The 19,412-nt window shown below is 41.4% G+C and overlaps 1 protein-coding gene and 1 long non-coding RNA gene across 3 annotated transcripts in view; both read right to left on the bottom strand.

Annotated features, from left to right (window-relative positions):
• The window catches only part of LOC109893033 (E3 ubiquitin-protein ligase RNF43), a 165,288-nt gene extending 149,854 nt beyond the window's left edge, over positions 1–15,434 (bottom strand). Inside the window, exon 1 of the mRNA XM_020486027.2 lies at positions 13,852–15,434. Coding sequence (XP_020341616.1) covers positions 13,852–14,091 — 240 coding nt within the window. The 5' untranslated portion in view covers positions 14,092–15,434. The remainder of the gene's footprint in view (positions 1–13,851) is intronic.
• A 1,214-nt stretch (positions 15,435–16,648) lies between these two features.
• On the bottom strand, positions 16,649–19,131 carry LOC109892193 (uncharacterized). 2 transcript variants are annotated; one of them, XR_004210345.1, is made up of 5 exons: positions 18,972–19,131; positions 18,379–18,760; positions 17,864–18,191; positions 17,673–17,740; positions 16,649–17,483 (listed from the first exon to the last, which is right to left on the bottom strand). It is a non-coding gene; the product is annotated as an uncharacterized LOC109892193 (long non-coding RNA). The 2 variants fall into 2 exon arrangements; XR_002255581.2 differs by having other exon boundaries at positions 18,379–19,131.
• Between the last annotated feature and the right edge of the window lie 281 nt (positions 19,132–19,412).

Below are 19,412 nucleotides of genomic sequence, written 5' to 3'. Positions count from 1 at the left end.
ATGTTTGATGAACATGAGAATAAAAGGAATACTGTCTATCTGTAGGATGTAGGAAACACCAGGCCTCAAACATAGCATATTTCTGAAGAAAGGATTGAATAAGTAGGGCACATTTAGATGGGCCTGTATTTGTTTGTGAGGACTTGTCAAGAACTGGGGACATTTTACAGTTGAAATCCCCCCCTAAAATCAACAAATGAGAATCTAAATTGGGAATAGCAGACAGAAAGGAAGAAATGAAACTTGTGTCATCCCAATTGGGAGCATAAACACTAGCCAAAACAAGAGGGGTAGAAAACAGTTCACCGGTTTCTATGACGTATCGTCCCTTAGGATCAGCAATAACCTCAGAAGCTACAAAGGGAGTAGCTTTATCAACCAGAATAGCAGCACCTCTTGATTTACTATGAAAGTTTGAGTGGAACACTTGACCAACCCAGTCCTTACGCATCCTAAAATGCTCACCAGTCCTCAAGTGAGTCTCTTGTAGAAATGCAATATTTGCATTCAAACCCTTTAAGTGTGTCAACACCCTCTTACGCTTCACCGGGTTGTTAACCCCTTTGGTATTCCAAGAAATATACTTGATCGTATTATTTCGGCCCCTCTGGGCATTCCCGTTATTCAACCCTGTCATTAGAGCATAGAATGGAAAAGCGCCCAAAACCCCCAGAATAACTTGTCTCAGAGTAATAATGTACGGTGGTAAATGTTTGCAAAAAGTACAGAAAATAAAACAGAAAAAAAACTAGACAGAATGACAACATTAGAACTGAACAATTCAACCTGCCCCCCCACCCCCTCCCCCCATCCCAGACAATACCTCCCCAAACGAGGTAAAAGCCTAAATAGAAAATGTTCTCTTCGCACAGTATGTCTATGAGAGTGCGGTCTTAAACCTAAACCCACAGTCCCGCTCTTTAAAGTCGCGTTTTGTTAGTGGATCAAGCAGCAAAAATAAAGATTTGTATGTATTTTTTCAAATAAAAAAAAGGTGATTGACAAAAGTACCACTTGTAGATGTATAAAATTGTATTCCCAGTCTTATAACAGTCATTGAGAGAGAAAATAAATCAAATGTATAAAGGCTCTCAGCCAGAAATCTAATTTGAAGTAAGGAAATCATAGTAAGACAATCAAAAATAATATTAATTATAATAGTAGTCTAGTTGAAGCTGAGACAGCTTACAACCAATACCAAAAAACTATGTGTGCGCAACGTTGAACGTTTGCTGGGCATAAATGACGCTCAAAACGTTTAAAATTAAAGTGAGGCCCCAGAAACCGTGTAGCCTCGGGAGATATTTACTGTTTACTGGGTCAATGCAAACGGATGCAGTAAACAAATAACCCAAAATATTTTGAGTCACTGAGACAATGTATAAACAAACTAAATAGGTGAGCGAGATAATCACGCACACTAGATCAAAACATTAGATCACGTCAAATAAGCCTGAATAGTTTCACCAACTATACAAGACTAGCCTGTTATATCTAAACATAATTGTACCACAAGTGGGGTATACTATCCACAGTTCGCAAGCAACAGTTGCTGAACTGTGAGCATATTCAAGACTTCATGATGTGACGTTGAATGTGAGCCATAGCCTCATCCGGAGATTCAAATGTGTAGTCTTTACCCTCGTGAGATATCCATAAACGGGCCGGGAATCGCAGTCCATACTTCACACTTGGATGGTCCCGAAGTACTCGTTTGGCCTGTCCGAAAGCCTGCGCGCTGCCTGGAAACAGTGGGGGAGTAGTCCTGGTAGATGGAAAAGCTCTGTCCTTGAAAGCTCAGAGTGGTATTGCGGGCTCGTTGGAGGATCTCCATCTTCTCATGAAAAAAGTGCACTCGAAGAATTATGTCACGGGGCCTCTCCCCATCCCGGGGCTTTGGGCGCAGCGACCGGTGGGCTCGATCAATCAGGGGCTTTTCATCTAAGGCAAGAACATCCTTCAGCAGCCCTGAAACGAAATCCGTGGCGCGATGCATTTCCGCGGACTCTGGGACTGATACAAGTCTCAGATTATTGCGGCCAGAGAATCCCTACTAAACTCACACAGCTCTCCCTCACCCTTTTCAAATCCGCAGCTAGGCGTTTAACTTCAGCCTCCAGGAATGTAGTTAAATCGGAGACATTAGTAGCGGAGGTCTCTGCAATTTTTGTAGTGTGTGACGCAGTTGTTGTTTTGAGTAATGTGATTGCTGGCACAGTCTCGTTCCGCAGGATGGTTAAATCTGCTTTTAAAGTATCAGAAACCTCCTGTATTCTGGTCTCAATCGTAGCAACCACCTGTGTTTTCATTTCAACTATCTCAGAGCGTAGTAGTTTGATGGCCTCGAGAATGTTCATTTCAGCGCCGCCAAGCCAAAAGTGTGTCCGGTAAAGTGTGTCCCCGGGTCCTCAGACTCAGGAGAGGGCGGTGATGAGAGCGGGTCTTGTAGGCCGGGTTTTCTCAAAGTCATGCTCTTGGCCTTATGTTTGGTCGACATGCTGACATTCGGAAGCAAAGTAGTCTTGGTTTTTACGGAAAGGGATCACCAAATGAATATTTGAAAATAAATACGGTTCCGCTGCAGAATTCACATAAACTTTAAGAATACCACGGGAGCAAACGGAAAACACGTCAGTCGCACATGGTGTCCCCTACCATCCCCCTGTTTACATCTGTGCAAGTAATTCTATGGCTATGGTGTGTACAGTGACTGCACACACATCCAGAGGGCAGTCAGTGAGGCGGTGAGTCTAAAGCCAGAAGAAATCAGCCAGCTCAGCCCCCAGATAGACCAGCTCATCCCACCAGGGCAGCATAGTGAGGAGATGAGGAGCCCTGGAGAGCTGTTATCACATCCAGGGAGATAGGAAAGGAGAGGGAGGAAATACGGACAGGAAATCCATGATGCGGGGAAAGGAGGGGAGCTGGGTGTGTATCGGAAGTGCAGAGTAAACAGACTCCTTTTTTAATCATCCCAGCTCATGTTTTTTTAACTGAGCACACACTTTGATCTTCTTCTCCCTCAGCCCCCCCCCTCCCCCTCCTCCTCTCATCCCCAGCCTACTAACTATCAACCTGACAGGCCAAGCCTCTTTCTCTCTGGGCTAGGTGAGCCTGCCTGCCTGCTGGCCACAGAGAGAGATAGTGGTCTACACTGGGACTCCTCTGGTCTAAGGAGAGAGGTGGCTGAGAAACAGGGCCTCCCCAGGGGTCGTCAGGCTAGGGAGGAAGGGATGAAAAGCCTGCTTGCCATACAGTGGTGCAGAGTTAACAAGTAAGCACTGTCTAGTGCCCTGCCTGCCCCAATTATACCTGATGTTTTTGTGGGCCCTCACAAAGGTCAATCTGACCTTTCACTGGGACAAAGCCCTCGACAGACAGAGGAGAGAGTAAAGAAGAATTCTAAAGGGACTTAGTGGAAAAAATAGCCCTTTTAAAACCATTTAGCTTATTTTAATTGGACAGAGAGCCCATCAGAGGATTAACTTCAAAAGGAGGTGCGGCAGGCGTAACCTCCTCCTCTTCCTCCTTTCCACTGGGCCCAGAGGACAGCTGGATATAATTTCAAGTTCAAAGTTATCCCAGAAACCTTTTCACTTCTTCTTCTCCTCCACAGGCTGGCTCTCCATAGCCACTCGACTGGCGTTGTAGCGGGAAAGGCAGAGAGAGGGAGTCAAAATTCCTGACCGCTCGAGTCGTCCAAACATACAGTACAGGCCTGAGCCAAGCCAGGCCAGCCAGCCAATGTAGGCTGTGTGTGTGTCCTGAGGACATCCTACCAGAGAGATTAGACCGTTGGATATTAGTTCTGAGGGGGGAATGTGGCAACAGTCCCCTGACCTGAATACACTGAGGGATATGAAAGAGATAAGAATAGCAAACAGCATGTTAGAGAGTCCTTTGTGGCTGTGTTTGTTTATTCCCAACCAGTGTTGGCTTTGCACATTCTATTTCAGCTGAGTGTACAAAACATTAGGAACATCTTCCTAATATTGAGTTGCACCCCCTTTTTTCAGCCTCAATTCGTTGGGGCATTGACTCTACAATGTGTCAAAAGCATTCCACAGGGATGCTGGCCCATGTTGACTCCAATTCTTCCCACAATTGTGTCAAGTTGGCTGGATGTCCGTTGGGTGGTGGACCATTCTTGACACACACAGGAAACTGTTGAGCGTGAAAAACCCAGTAGCGTTGCAGTTCTTGACACAAACCGATGAGTGTGGCACCCACTACCATACCCTGTTCAAAGGCCTTAAATCTTTTGTCTTGCCTAGTCACATATACATAATCCATGTCTTAATTGTCTAAAGACTTAAAAATTATTATTTAACCGGTCTCCTCCCCTTCATCTACACTGATTTAAGTGGATTTAACAGGTGACATCAATAAGGGATCACAGCTTTCACCTGGTCAGTCTGTCATGTAAAAAGCAGGTGTTCCTAATGTTCTGTATACTCAGTGTATATCAGGGAAAAGAAAAGCACCCACATCTCTGCTCACATTGATCAAATATTATATGACAGGCATTTAATACCAACAATGATTTCTCTGTATTGTCGAACAGAAAATCATAACATTCTAAACACTGTATTCTATACAAGACAAAGAACGGAAAATAAAAACTCAATGTGAGGGGCTGAGGTGGGGGCGGCAGGTAGCCTAGTGGCTAGAGCATTGGACTAGTAACCAATAGGTTGCAAGATCAAAACCCCAAGCTGACAAGGTAAAAATCTATCGTTCTGCCCCTGAACAAGGCAGTTAACCCACTGTTCCTAGGCCGCCATTGAAAATAAGAATTTGTTCTTAACTGACTTGCATAGTTAAATAAAGGTAAAAATAAAAATATCCATGGGAAAAAACCCAAAGGTTGTGGTGCTTGATAATTCCTCAAATAAAACTTTTCATTTTTTCTCATGCCAGATCTTGTTTTTCTTCTGTGATCAAATAGAGAGCGAGAACCTGTGGCCCAGAGAAACAACATGCTTAAGAAGATCAAACGTGGCCAGAGAGGTGTAATTACTGTGGGTTATGAAAACTGGCTGTCATGCTCCACCACGGTTGAGAGAGTCAAATTCAGAGTAGCCTGAGGAGCTACAAGTCAGGCACGCCTGAGTGATGACAAAAAAAGAAGGATACAGAGAAAGACAGATCTATCTAGTGCAGCTGGATACTGGACAGGTGAGTTAGGCTAAAGCTAAGACCGTGTTTCTCTCTTAGAAGACTCAGCGCTGTTGCACTCTACTCAGCCCTGAAGTACTTCAATGTAAACACAAACACCTTTGATAAACCAGTTATATGTGTAGCCTATTCATTGAATCCAAGCTATTAATGGTATTACAATTCATATCTCTATAGGTAGTGCCTTTAGCAGTCTAAGACAAAACAAATACACAAGTCACGAACTTTGTGGAATCTGGAATGTGTGTTGGCGTTTTTGTGAAAAAGAGAGAAAGGGACAGACACAACCTCTTCCTTTCTAAACCCGCCCCCCCAATCTCCTCTTTCCCTGGAAGGAAGACAGGAACATAAAGCGGTGAACATAAAGCAGCGCTCAGAGGCAATAGAGGCCTGTTTGAACAGGTCTACTACCCTGCACTGCAACAAAGACACATCATCGCACAGGGTGAGGCTGAACCGGAACCCTATTGCCTATATTGTCAAAAGATGTACACCAAATAGGGTATAGGGTGCCATTTCGTACTAGGGCTTGGAATTGCCAGGGACATCTCAATATAATATTATCACAATACTTCGATACGATATGTATTGTGATTCTCACGATTCTATAAGTATTATGATTCGATACTGTGATTTAATTGCGAACCAAAGGTTCCAAACATATTGCTTACCATATGTCTGCTGCAGAGGGACAAGAGAGAGCCATGAGAAAATTAGTTTTTCAGTCATGTAAATAAAACTGAATAAACTAATTGTCTCCCTATATAAGAAGCTGTAAAGGAAAAATACTGGAGTTTTGGTTAAGGTACAGCAAACTAGCGCAAAAATAATATTGCGATATTGTTAAAACGATACCATACACCTTCAAAAATAATATCCAAATAATATCCACTACCGTTAAAAAATTTGGGGTCACTTAGAAATGTCCTTGTTTATGAAAGAAAAGCACATTTTTGGTCCATTAAAATAACATCAAATTGATCAGAAATACAGTGTAGACATTCTTAAATGTTGTAAATTACTATTGTAGCTGGAAACGGCAGATTTTTTATGGAATATCTAAATAGGCGTACAGAGGCCCATTATCAGCAACCATCACTCCTGTGTTCCAATGGCACGTTGTGTTAGCTAATCAAAGTTTATCAATTTAAAAGGCTAATTGATCATTAGAAAACCCTTTTGCAGTTATGTTAACACAGCTGGAAACTGTTGTGCTGATTATAGAAGGAATAAAACTGGCCTTTAGACTAGTTGAGTATCTGGAGCATCAGGATTTGTGGGTTCAATTACAGGCTCATAATGGCCAGAAACAAGACGCTTTGTTCTGGAACTAGTCAGTCTATTATTGTTCTAAGAAATTAAGGCTAATCCATGCGAGACATTGCCAAGAAACTGAAGATCTTGTACAACGCTGTATACTACTCCCTTCACAGAACAGCGCAAACTGGCACTAACCAGAATAGAAGGGAGGCCCCGGTGCACAACTGAGCAACAGGACAAGTATTAGAGGGTCTAGTTTGGGGAAACAGACACCTCACAAGTCCTCAACTGGCAGCTTCACTAAAATAGTACCCGTAAAACACCAATTTCAAAGTCAACAGTGAAGAGGCAACGCCGGGATGCTGGCCTTCTAGGCAGAGTTGCAAAGAAAAAGACATATCTCAGACTGGCCACCAAAAATAAAAGATTAAGATGGGCAAAAGACACAGACACTGGACAGAGGAACTCTGCCTAGAAGGCGAGCATCCCGTAGTAGCCTCTTCACTATTGACGTTGATACTGGTGTTTTGCGGGTACTATTTAATGAAGCTGCCAGTTGAGGACTTGTTAAAATAAAACCATTATAATAAGCGATCAAAGTCAATTCCTGTTGCCTCTTCATTAATTATCCTTCACCCACAAAAAAGTTATTTTAAAAAGTAATTTTCAGCATGTGCCTGATATTCTAAGAGATGATTTGAGGTGGACTTATGTTTTGAGCAACATTGTAACCTACAGATGAAGTCGGAGGTTTACATACACTTAGGTTGGAGTCATTAAAACTCCACAAATTTCTTGTTAACAATAGGTCAGAAGTTTACATACACTAAGTTGAATGAAACTTTAAACAGCTCCTGAAAATTCCAGAAAATTATTTCATGGCTGTAGAAGCTTCTGATAGGCAAATTTACATCATTTGAGTCAATTGGAGGTGTAGCTGTGGATGTATTTCAAGGCCTACCTTCAAACTCCATGCCTCTTTGCTTGACATCATGGGAAAATCAAAAGAAATCACCCACGACCTCAGAAACAAAATTGTAGACCTCCACAAGTCTGGTTCCTTGGGAGCAATTTCCAAACGCCTGAAGGTACCACGTTCAACTGTACAAATAATAGTATGCAAGTATAAACACCAGCAGCTGTCATACTACTCAGGAAGGATATGTGTTCTGTCTCCTAGAGATGAACGTACTTTGGTGAAAAAAGTGCACATCAATCCCAGAACAACAGCAAAGGACCTTGTGAAGATGCTGGAGGAAACAGGTACAAAAGTATCTATATTCACAGTAGAATTATTATTCATTATTATGTTGACAAAGATCGTACTTTTTGGAGAAATGTCCTCTGGTCTGATGAAACAAAAATAGAACTGTTTGGCCATAATGACCATCATTAGGTTTGCCGGAAAAGCCAAAGACACCATCCCAACCGTGAAGCATCATGTGGCAGCATCATGTTGTGGGGGTGCTTTGCTGCAGGAGGGACTGGTGCACTTCACAAAATAGATGGCATCATGAAGAAAGAAAATTATGTGGATATATTGAAGTAACATCTCAAGACATCAGTTAAATCATCAGTTAAAGTTAAAGCTTGGTCACAAATGGGTCTTCCAAATGGACAATGACCTCAAGCATCCTTCCAAAGTTGTAGCAAAATGGCTTAAGGACAACAAAGTCAAGGTATTGGAGTGGCCATCACAAAGCCCTGACCTCAATCCTATAGAACATTTGTGGGCAGAACTGGAAAAGCGTGTGCGAGCAAGGAGGCCTACAAACCTGACTCAGTTACACCAACTCTGTCAGGAGGAATGGGCCAAAATTCACCCAAATTATTGTGGGAAGCTTGTGGAAGGCTACCCGAAACGTTTGACCAAAGTTAAACAATTTAAAGGCCATGCTAACAAATACTAATTGAGTGTATGTAAACTTCTGACCCACTGGGAATGTGATGAAAGATATAAAAGCTGAAATAAATCATCTCTCTACTATTATTCTGACATTTCACTTTCTTAAAATGAAGTGGTGATCCTAACTGACCTAAAACAGGGAATTATTACTAGGATTAAATGTCAGGAATTGTGAAAAATTTAGTTTAAATGTATTTGGCTAAGGTGTATGTAAACTTTCGACTTCAACTGTATGTTTGAGACCAAAGTGTGAGAAGCGCGCCTGTATCTCTCACAGAACTAAAATGAGATTAACTTTATATGATCTCTCACCCTCCCTCTAATCTGATGTACACGAGCCTGCAACTCTCATCTCTCCAGTGTTGCACTTCAGCATTTATTTACTTACAGAATCATTGCTGAAGGGTTCTGGAGGAACTGCATCACGCCTGATAGATTGAAATGCATTTGCCAAAATTATTCATAGCTTGCACCTCCATCACTCGGTCGCGTCATCCATTGTTATCAACGTTCTCAAGCCGCCCTCCATCGGCGGCACCATAGTGGTGCCCTAAAGTGGTGATAAGCCTTGTCATTCTGGACAGAGGCTAAGTACTGTTTTGTCTAAATTACACTATAGTGCCGGGAAAATACGATGACATTGCTAAAGTAATATATTTAGTAGGAAACAACTTTGCCAGCAGTATCATGTCATCAAATTTTATTTAGACAGATGGCAATGTTGTCATTAGCTAGCAAAGTTTGTCAAAAATAGCTAGCAATGCTAACGTTAGCCAGCAAAAATCTGATTGCAGTACGAACTGAATCGGCCCTTGAGCGAACCATGGTGTGTTGTGCGCCCGCGAGTGCAGATAGAGTGTGCGCACCAGTCCAAACAAGCTGAACTAAGGGGTAGAGTTCGAGCGTTTATGATTTTTAAACGCCGATACCGATACTGATTATTGGAGGACCAAAAAAAGCCAATACCGATTAATCGGACCATTTTATTATTTTTTTATTTGTAATAATGACAATTACCACAATACTGAATGAACACTTATTTTAACTTAATATAATATATCAATAATATAAATTTTGACTCAAATAAATAATGACACATGTTCAATTTGGTTTAAATAATGTTGGAGTAATGTTGGAGAAGAAAGTAAAAGTGCAATATGTGCCATGTAAGAAAGCTAACGTTTAAGTTCCTTGCTCAGAACATGAGAATGAAAGCTGGTATGAAAGCTGGTGGTTCCTTTTAACGTGAATCTTCAATATTCCCAGGTGAGAAGTTTTAGGTTGTAGTTATTATAGGAATTATAGGACTATTTCTCTCTATACCATTTGTATTTCATATACCTTTGACTATTGGATGTTCTTATAGGCACTTTAGTATTGCCAGTGTAACAGTATAGCTTTTGTCCCTCTCCTCGCTCCTACCTGGGCACGAACCAGGAACACATCGACAACAGCTACCCTTGAAGCAGCGTTACACATGCAGAGCAAGGGGAACAAACACTCCAAGTCTCAGAGCGAGTGACGTTTGAAACGCTATTAGCGTGCACCCCGCTAACTAGCTAGCCATTTCACATCGGTTACACCAGCCTAATCTCGGGAGTTGGTAGGCTTGAAGTCATAAACAGCGCAATAGCTGCTGGCAAACGCACAAAAGTGCTGTTTGAATGAATGCTTACAAGCCTGCTGCTGCCTACCATCGCTCAGTCAGACTGCTATATCAAATCATAGACTTAATTATAACATAATAACACACAGAAATACGAGCCTTTGTTCATTAATATGGTTAATTCCGGAAACTATCATTTCGAATACAAAACGTTTATTCTTTTAATGAAATACGGAACCGTTCCGTATTTTTTCTAATTGGGTGGCATCCCTAAGTCTAAATATTGCTGTTACATTGCACAACCTTCAATGTTATGTCATAATTATGTACAATTCTGGCAAATTAATTATGGCCTTTGTTAGGAATAAATGGACTTCACACAGTTCACAATGAGCCAGGAGGCCCAAACTGCTGCATATACCCTGACTGCTAGCACGAAACGCAAGAGAAGTGACACAATTTCCCTAGTTATAAGAAATTCATGTTAGCAGGCAATATTAACTAAATATGCAGGTTTAAAAATATATACTTGTGTATTGATTTTAAAGAAAGGCATTGATGTTTATGGTTAGGTACATCGGTGCAACGACAGTGCTTTTTTTCGCAAATGCGCTTGTTAAATCATCACCCGTTTGTCGAAGTAGGCTGTGATTCGATGAGAAATTAACAGGCACCGCATCGATTATATGCAACGCAGGACAAGCTAGATAAACTAGTAATATCAACCATCAACCAGTTAACTAGTGATTATGTTAAGATTGATTGTTTTTTATAAGATAAGTTTAATGCTAGCTAGCAACTGACCTTGGCTTCTTACTGCCCTCGCGTAACAGGTAGTCAGCCTGCCACGCAGGCTCCTCGTGGAGTGCAATGTAAGGCAGGTGGTTAGAGCGTTGGACTAGTAACCGGAAGGTTGCAAAAACGAATCCCCAAGCTGACAAGGTAAAAATCTGTCGTTCTGCCCCTGAACAAGGCAGTTAACGTTCCTAGGCCGTCATTGAAAATAAGAATGTGTTCTTAACTGACTTGCCTAGTTAAATATAGATTAAATAAAGGTGTAAAAAAATATATAATAATTAAAACGGCCAAATCAATGCCCAAAAATACAGATTTCCGATTGTTATGAAAACTTGAAATCAGCCCTAATTAATCGGCCATTCCAATTAACCGGTCGACCTATAGCCTAAATAGCACCTTATTCGCTATGTGGGGAATTCCGACCTAAGTTAAGCTCGCGTAAATGGAACATAATTCCCTTTTGATGAGCTTTTCTCTCTAAGTGTATTCTAACCTTGAACTTAAGCATGAGAATAGCATGCTATTCATTGGGTGTCGAGATGAAAGAAATTAAGGTGTGGTGGACGTGTGTCTACAGATGCTCCTTATTCTGATTCCACCACCTTTACGAGCGATGAAACGATGAATAAGGTCGAGCAACCTGTCGGTTCTAAGTGGAACAAGATCTAATTTATTTTTTCCCCCTATAAATAACACCATTCGCCATGCACTGTAATTTACAAATTGATAAGAAGTAAATGAGGAAGCCATTTGGATAAGGGGATTGTAAATATAAATGACAATTGTTTTAGATCTATTTTACCTTTTACACACACACACACACACACACACACACACTAATGATCACTGGAAACCAGTCATATAGCAGCAAACTGAAGCATATCAACATATCACCTTTTCCACAGGGAAGTTTTTGAAATCCTGGTCTTATAATTTGGGATGAAATTTGGGGACCCAATCTATAGGCTTCTGAAAATGATATCGCCAAACCTACCGAGTTGATTTATGATTTCTAGAATGTTTTAATTATATGCCCAGACTTTCACTGTATTTATTTTTTTGAGAATTTGTATTGTGTTAAATATTGGCCACTATCGGTAGCCACCATCAGTTATACCTACATACATTTATAACTGTCACTGACTAGAGTTAGTTTCCTAACATTTTGCATCATTCCATTACATCGTTAGTTTACCTTTCTTCCTGGTTGAATTAAATGTTTTCAGCGCGAGCAAAGGAACCACGCCTGCAAAGCCCATTACTCACCTGCATAAGGTAAGTCTGAATACAAACTACTGAGAAGTGCGTAGGAAAGGCGTAATGATGTACATTTCCTTAGTCTGAATCGGCCCTGTATACTTAACTATGGGCCCTGGTCAAAAGTTGTGCACTATATAGTGAATAGGATGCCATTTGGGATGCAGCCTCAGTAAAACAGTAATCTAGGAATCACTTTCTGACAGACAGACCTAGGTCTACACCTCAGTGTTGTTTTCAAACTGTAATCCACTCCTCCTTCAAAATCAGGTCAAATGTTATCACTCATATCTAAGGTGATATATCAAAGAAGCACTCAGCGCAAAGGAAAGGCTTCATTGCCTCAATGTAAATTAACAAAGACCCGGAAAGCTGACTTATGCCTTTGATCTTTTCAGCAGCACTGCTATGCAATACACCTCTAAAAAATCAACATCACACACACGCAAGCACACACGTGCACACACTTAGACGTACTGAGTATATATTTTATATTAAATGAATCTACTGTCATCATTTTCTGTCTAATGTCTAATATTGGACATTCCCTGTGGAAAAGGCTGTGTAGGCTAATTCTTTATCAATTATGGCCATCTGCAGCATCTGGTTCTCCATTCAAAATGCCTCATGCACCTGGTGAGTGAGGACAGACAAGACCCTATGTATCTCATATCTGTCGTCCCCCTTTCTTCTCAGACTGGAAATAAATTGACTTAGCCTTGCATTAGTTCCCCAACAACTTTAATCCATGCATGAATCCAAACTATGCACCACAGAGAGCACAGGAACTGGCCTGGCTTGCAGAATAAGAACATTTATAGTATAGCCACATGTAAGCCTATGCGTTTAGCATTTGAATTATGCATTGTTTACAGTAAGGGCACGAGCAAGCTAACATTTTTTTTTAAACAATGCAGCTTTTGATCTCAACTCTTGAACTTGCATGGAATGCATTGTTTGGTATTTAATCACACTGTTCAGTAAAAAAAAAACATTAAAAAAGGGAGTTTTTTGGCAACTTCTGGGCATGGCTGTCCCTAATAATTTAGGTTCTACAAATCCATCAGCTTGATAAAAGGTTTGGGTGGAGAAGTTGGCACTCTCACCTCTAACCAGTATTTTATTGGCAGGCAGGAAGAAGACAAATGGGAATAAGATAAAAATTAAAACAAATAGAGCCCTATAAATATATATGTCAACACTGTTGTTAATGAGGAATGTTGATATAGGTATCCTATTCAATTCTAATTCCATGGTTGACACAGAGACAGAGTGACAACGAAGGGTTATATGCCTAGCAGCTCAATAACCTATTACATTATAGTGACTGAGATCAACAACAAGATGACAAAAAAGTTGGCCTGAAATTTAACACTGCCGTGGGGGTTTTGTGGTTTAGGATATGGCACAGTGTTAACATCAGAGTTTGCCACGGTGAATATGCCAAGGTGAAGAGTCAGGGTGGCAAGAACAGTCAAATCAAATCTTGTCAAAACAAGCCATAACCATCAGATCAGACAGGACTGATGCCTAAAGTGGTCCTCTGGAGGATGTTGTTTCACAATGTGACATACTGTACCAAGCAATGCATACAAATCTGAAACAATACTCCACAGTCCAATGGACTACCAGGCCAGCCTATATCACAAGATGTATCCATGGACTGAATTCATGTGACATAATTGATTAAAGATGCATGGGATATTTTAAGACAATAACGACTATTTGCTAAACGTATTGCCACATAGTTATTGATAGCTAACCAAGAAAATGTAGCCAGTATGCACTTGACTTGCATTGCACATGATCAGGTGGACCTGGAAACCTATATGACCGTGACACATACCTGCATGAGCTTCCCCTCTGCATAGCCGGCGCTCCCTCCGACGAACAGCCCTTCCAGAGTGATGGGCTTCCCCGTGGGCTCGTGTCTTAGCAGTGTCACCTTGATGACAGCCCTGGGGGCCGAGCGCTCCGTTTCTACGGCCGCCGCCAGCTCCAGGCCCGTCTGGCCGAACACCACCTGCAGGGCCGCTATGAGCAGCCACGGCCAGAGCCCGGCCAATCGCCGCTGGGGAACGGTCATTGGATCGGCTGCAGCGGCGGGCTCCGGCCGCACATCGTGGACTTCAAAGCTGGCAACAACCGGAGTTGATTCAGGACAATAAATATATGGCCCAGCAACGGTCCTCCTCTTTGTGGGTTCTAAAATGTACAAACCCGTGAAAACTATTCGAAAAACAGGGTTAAATCCAACGTTTTAAGGCTCACTGACTGCCATGTTGTCTTTGTGGATGCATGTCTTGTGGATTTCTGGTTAATTCTTACCCCGCTTTAAAAGTTTGTTCCAGTTGAAAAAAGTTATTGATTTCACTCTTCACATACAACACGAGCTCCAGTCCTTACAGGAGATAAACAGTAGCCCAGTTCTCATTTTCAACGTGCAGGTTGAAGTTGTCAGTCGGTTCAGTCCGGACACTTCCAAAACACCGGCTCTTGTAATATTCCACCAATGGCAATATTTCAAAAAACCTTTTGCAACAATGTTGATAATTAATTATGTGACCAACCCACTATAAACATGCTACAGTAACGTCTGGTTTTAAAAATGTATCCAATTTACCGGTATTCCATGTCACATTTCCAGAGCAAGGAAAAAAATGGTAAAATCTCGCTGACGGCCTCCAGATGCAACAAGTATCTCTAAAGCAATTCCCCCTACTATTCTTTACGCTGGATGTGTGAATGTAGGCTATCCCCACCGCACTGTATCCCTATAGGTTTCAAACGAATGGCAAGGTTTGTTGAACTTCAGAAACCGAGATGAACAAAGTCAAATTGATGTTGATAAAGACTGATTCCAAGATGACAGTCGACCATACAGTTAACGACGGAAATGCTATAGTAACTTTCATAAACTCTGTAGCGACTAAATCTCGACAAAAATGCCACAGTTGACAACGGAGCATTCCGGACTTTTGACATGTTTAACTAGCTAATCCAATGGAACCGTTGAAATTATTTACATAGCATGTTATAACTAGTTAATTAATTAGCAGTAGAAATCACGTGTCATTTCTGCAGCCGACGCATTCACATGTCTATCGACCGCTTAAGTTGTTACGCATCTAAAACCAGTTTGCTTCCTGCCACCTTCCAAAAAAGTTGTCTCTTTTCCCGCGTACCACGTCTGAAATGTATAACAATTCTGAAACGAAATACTTCCCGCGGTTGCCGACAAAATATATATACGCTAAACTCCAGTAATTTACTGAAGATACTGAACATGTAGAAAAAATGTAGAATCGAAGGAACGCAAGTCGTTAAAACACTGTTATTGATCTTCATTAAAAAAAACATTGAAAAGTTGGAAAAAGACACTGTACATTAAGCGAAGTCCCGAAGCCTGCCTGTCGTAGCCTCCCTCCCCTGGGCTTTCATTGACCGTCTTGTCTACCTGCTGACTGCCTGTTATGGAGGGTGGAGCACGAGCTACACAGTGACACTAAAGACGACACCGGGCGGCCTCCAGCGGACAACCCTGGTAACAGCCAAGCGCCACTTTTTGACCTCGTTTAGATCGAAGATTCTGGAATGTAGACAATCCACCTTTGAGGGCCCCATATAAAGAACTACATGATGCAATAAATGAAATGCAAACATCCAATTAATTATATCACATTTTAATCATAATAATGATAAGATTTTTTTTTTAATGACTCAAGGTTAAAATAGATTTGTTGCTTTTCTGCATTTCAAAATTATGTAAAAATGTCCCTTTTTTGGTGTCAAACTAAAACAAATGAGGAATAAAAATTAAGGTTACTTGTGCTTTAACTAAAAACAAAAAAAGACAAATAAGTCTTATGTATGGCCGCAGGAAGATTATCAAAATGATTGGATCCTATAGTGTATGTAAAAAAAATACAAAATAAATGTATACTAACTTAATAGAATTGCTCAGAGAAAGAGATTGTTTAACAAGAAATTACTTCTTTAAAAAAAACTCCCCTTGCAAGGATAACAACACAGCCTTTTTCTAAAAATGTTTTATGAGATTGGAGAACACATTGAGAGGTATCTTAAACCATTACTCAATACAGAATCTTTCCAGGCCCTTGATATCCTTTGTCTGTGCTCATGGACTGCCCTCTTCAGTTCAAACCACAGATTTTCAAATTGGGTTCAATTCTGGAGACTGAGAGTGCCACTGCAAACTGTTGATTTTGTGGCCAATTAACCATTTATGTAATTGGGGTTATTGTCTTGCTGGAAGATCCACTCCGGCAGAGGAAACTAGGTTTTTGGCAAACATTTCCTCCTTGTATTTGGTAAAGCTCATGATACCGTTGATCTTAACAAGGGCCCCAGGACATGTAGAAGCAAAATAGCCCCATAACATCCACCATATTTTACAGTAGAGATGAGGTATTTTCTGCATATGCATTGTTCTTTCGACGCAAAACTCTTCACTGGTGCACATGGCCAAAGAGCTTTATTTACATTTTCATCTAACCATAGCAGTAGGTGCAATCCAAGTGCCAATGCCGTTCAGCAAACACCAGGCATATACATTTGTTGAGTACATGGATATAAAGCTCTTTGGCCACACACACCATCGAAAGAAAGTTGCATCTGCAGAGAAGAACCCCATAACTACTCTAAAATGTGGTGGTGGTATCATGAACTTTACTCAGTACAAGGACATTTTAGCTAAAAACCTAAATGCCTCTGATCTCCTTTACGTCCTTCACCTTGGTGATGTACTTGGATGCTTCCTTAGGGCACTGGGATAAATCACAGCATGATCAACCTCATTATAAAACAGAGTTCATCAGGATCCCTGATGACCATCCATACGATACATGTTTTTTAAAATATTTATTACCAAGGAATACGGATTCTAAATTCTTTAAACCCCAAATTATTAAACTATAAGATGAGCTTAGGTACACTGGTTTGTTTCTTGATGAATAATAGCCTCCATGTACCATGTTTTTACTAAGCTAGGCTAGCTAACCTTCTGATAGGCGTCGACAGGCAAAGGTTCCTCCTCCCTCTTGACTGGCTGATCAGCTGCATGACCACCGACCATGATGGCAATTCCCTGAGAAGGAATGTTCACCGGGACTGTTATAATGGTGGACCCTCGTGGAGTCACTGTGCTGGCATCCATCAGTATTGTGCCAGGCAGGAAGCTGGATTTGACAGAGGAGTCAATCTGGGAAGAGATGGTGAGCTGTTGATATTGGTGGTGGGCTGGGGCCCTGATGATATAGAGGTGGCCAGGACCGGCTGCTGGCGCTCTGGGGTTTACAGTTTGACCATGCGTATTTTGGGGGAACTGTGGTGCAGCTCGTCCACTATCTGGAAAACTGTGTCCAAGTTGACTTCACTCTTCTTGGTCTCCTTGTTTTCCCTGCTCTGCCAGTCCTGGTTTTGATTGTCATGATACAAAAACCCCACAGGACAGGTTGGCTAGAAAAATCAGGATTAATCATATCAATTTCATAGCAATGCATAAAAGCCCCGCAATTTCATGTTCAAGCATTACATTTTGACTTATATGCTCCCCATATTTCCATGCATATGAATTTTAGATCTAACTGGGCAGATTCACAGACATGCTGCTGTATGAGTAGGCCTAGCAGTTTGATTTCAACCTACCTGGTAGTAGCTGTAATGAGAGTATGAGGGAGTTGTCTGGTGGACACTATGACAGTTAAACATTGAACCTGTCCATTGAAACAAACAATCAAAAATATGTTAATTAAACTTCTACGGCAGTTTATGAGGAAATCACAGTGTTTCTGTGTGTAATTAATGGGTGCTTCCATGGCACGGTTTATTATATTTACCAGGGGAATAAAAAACCAGCATGGTGAGGGATAAAGGTGTTGAACTTGGGCCTAGGGTTTGCAAGGCTTTGTGAACCCTGCTGGATGTGTGCAGTAGCTGGACTGGACTGCACAGAGCAGGAAGTGTCTGAAGGGAAGCGGTGGATGACAGATATGGGGATTCCCTTGTCTGTGTAGATGGTCGTAGGGGAGGGGACATCCCCATGACACATGATAGAGCCGCGGGGTGGGATGGGGGTCCAATCATACTCCTTCATGGTCTGGATTCTGCTTTGGTTGTACTGTTGGTAAGGAGATGGTCGGTGTACCTGTCGAACAAACATGTAACCTGTGGAAACATCGAATTATAGCAAGGCTGAGAAATTATGAAACACCTGTTATGGCACAAATAAGACTTTTCTTTGAGTTATTGGCAATTCAATTACTCTAGTTACTTATTTCATTTTAAATACAGGGTAGAGACATGATTGACAATTTGAGTGAAGCTCTTTTCTCTACTTTGACCTCCTCCTCACCACCATCACTATTGGCCATGAGTCGCCGGAAACTTTCGGGGACCGACAGTTCACTTATTGGGCAGCTTCCATCTTCGCCTTGTTTTTGCTCATCAGCCTCTTTAGATTCCATTGAGCAATCATTCTTTTCCCGAGCCCCTGGGGCCATCTTCCTGAACCGACAAAGATTCAGCTGGCGGTTTAAACTTGTAAAGTTGGTCGTTTTGAAACAGTCGATGGTGTCAAACATTTGCTTCTGAGGTGACAGCAGCTCTGCTTTAACACCACAGGGATCCCAACAGATTGATTGATTTTTGGGGTTATTCACCAGGCAGTTTCGTAGGGAAGTTGTTGGGGTTGTTGGGGTTGATGAGGTGTGCTTCTTCGAGCTCCATTTCGTCGGCTGTTTGAGAATCCAAAAACAAAATCAGTGACAACTTAATCAAGTGCATATTGATAGCTAATGAAAGTAGTTAGCTTTGTAGCCCTTTCCTGCAGTCAATGACCATAAGTGCCCTATTTGGATTCATGGGTGGAATGTTATCATAATGTTTTTTTTTTTTTTTTTACGATGAAAATCCAGAAATTCTAGCTATGTCAAACAGTGTTGTTACATTTCTGTAACGCTTTCTTCCTGGCAAAGAGAAGACCAAATCGCAGCGTGGTGAGTGTTCATCTTCTTTAATAAGAAATCCCAACTGAACACTTCAAATTACAAAACAACAAATGTGAAACCAGTCCTATCTGGTGCATAGACAGGAAACAATCACCCACAAACCCCAACACAAAACAAGCTACCTAAATATGTTCCCAATCAGAGACAATGACTAACACATGCCTCTGATTGAGAACCATATCAGGCCAAACACAGAAACAGACAAACTAGACACACAACATAGAATGCCCATCCAGCTCACGTCCTGACCAACACTAAAAGAAGGAAAACACACAAGAACTATGGTCAGAACTTGACAATTTCAGTCTCCTGTGATGTATATAAAGTGTAATATTTCGATGTAAACTCAAAACTTAAATAGTGGAATGGGTGGTTTTTT

The sequence above is a fragment of the Oncorhynchus kisutch genome, linkage group LG6 (assembly GCF_002021735.2).
Source record: "Oncorhynchus kisutch isolate 150728-3 linkage group LG6, Okis_V2, whole genome shotgun sequence".
Taxonomy (NCBI): Eukaryota; Metazoa; Chordata; class Actinopteri; order Salmoniformes; family Salmonidae; genus Oncorhynchus; species Oncorhynchus kisutch.
This window is presented reverse-complemented; position numbering and strand designations above follow the sequence as displayed.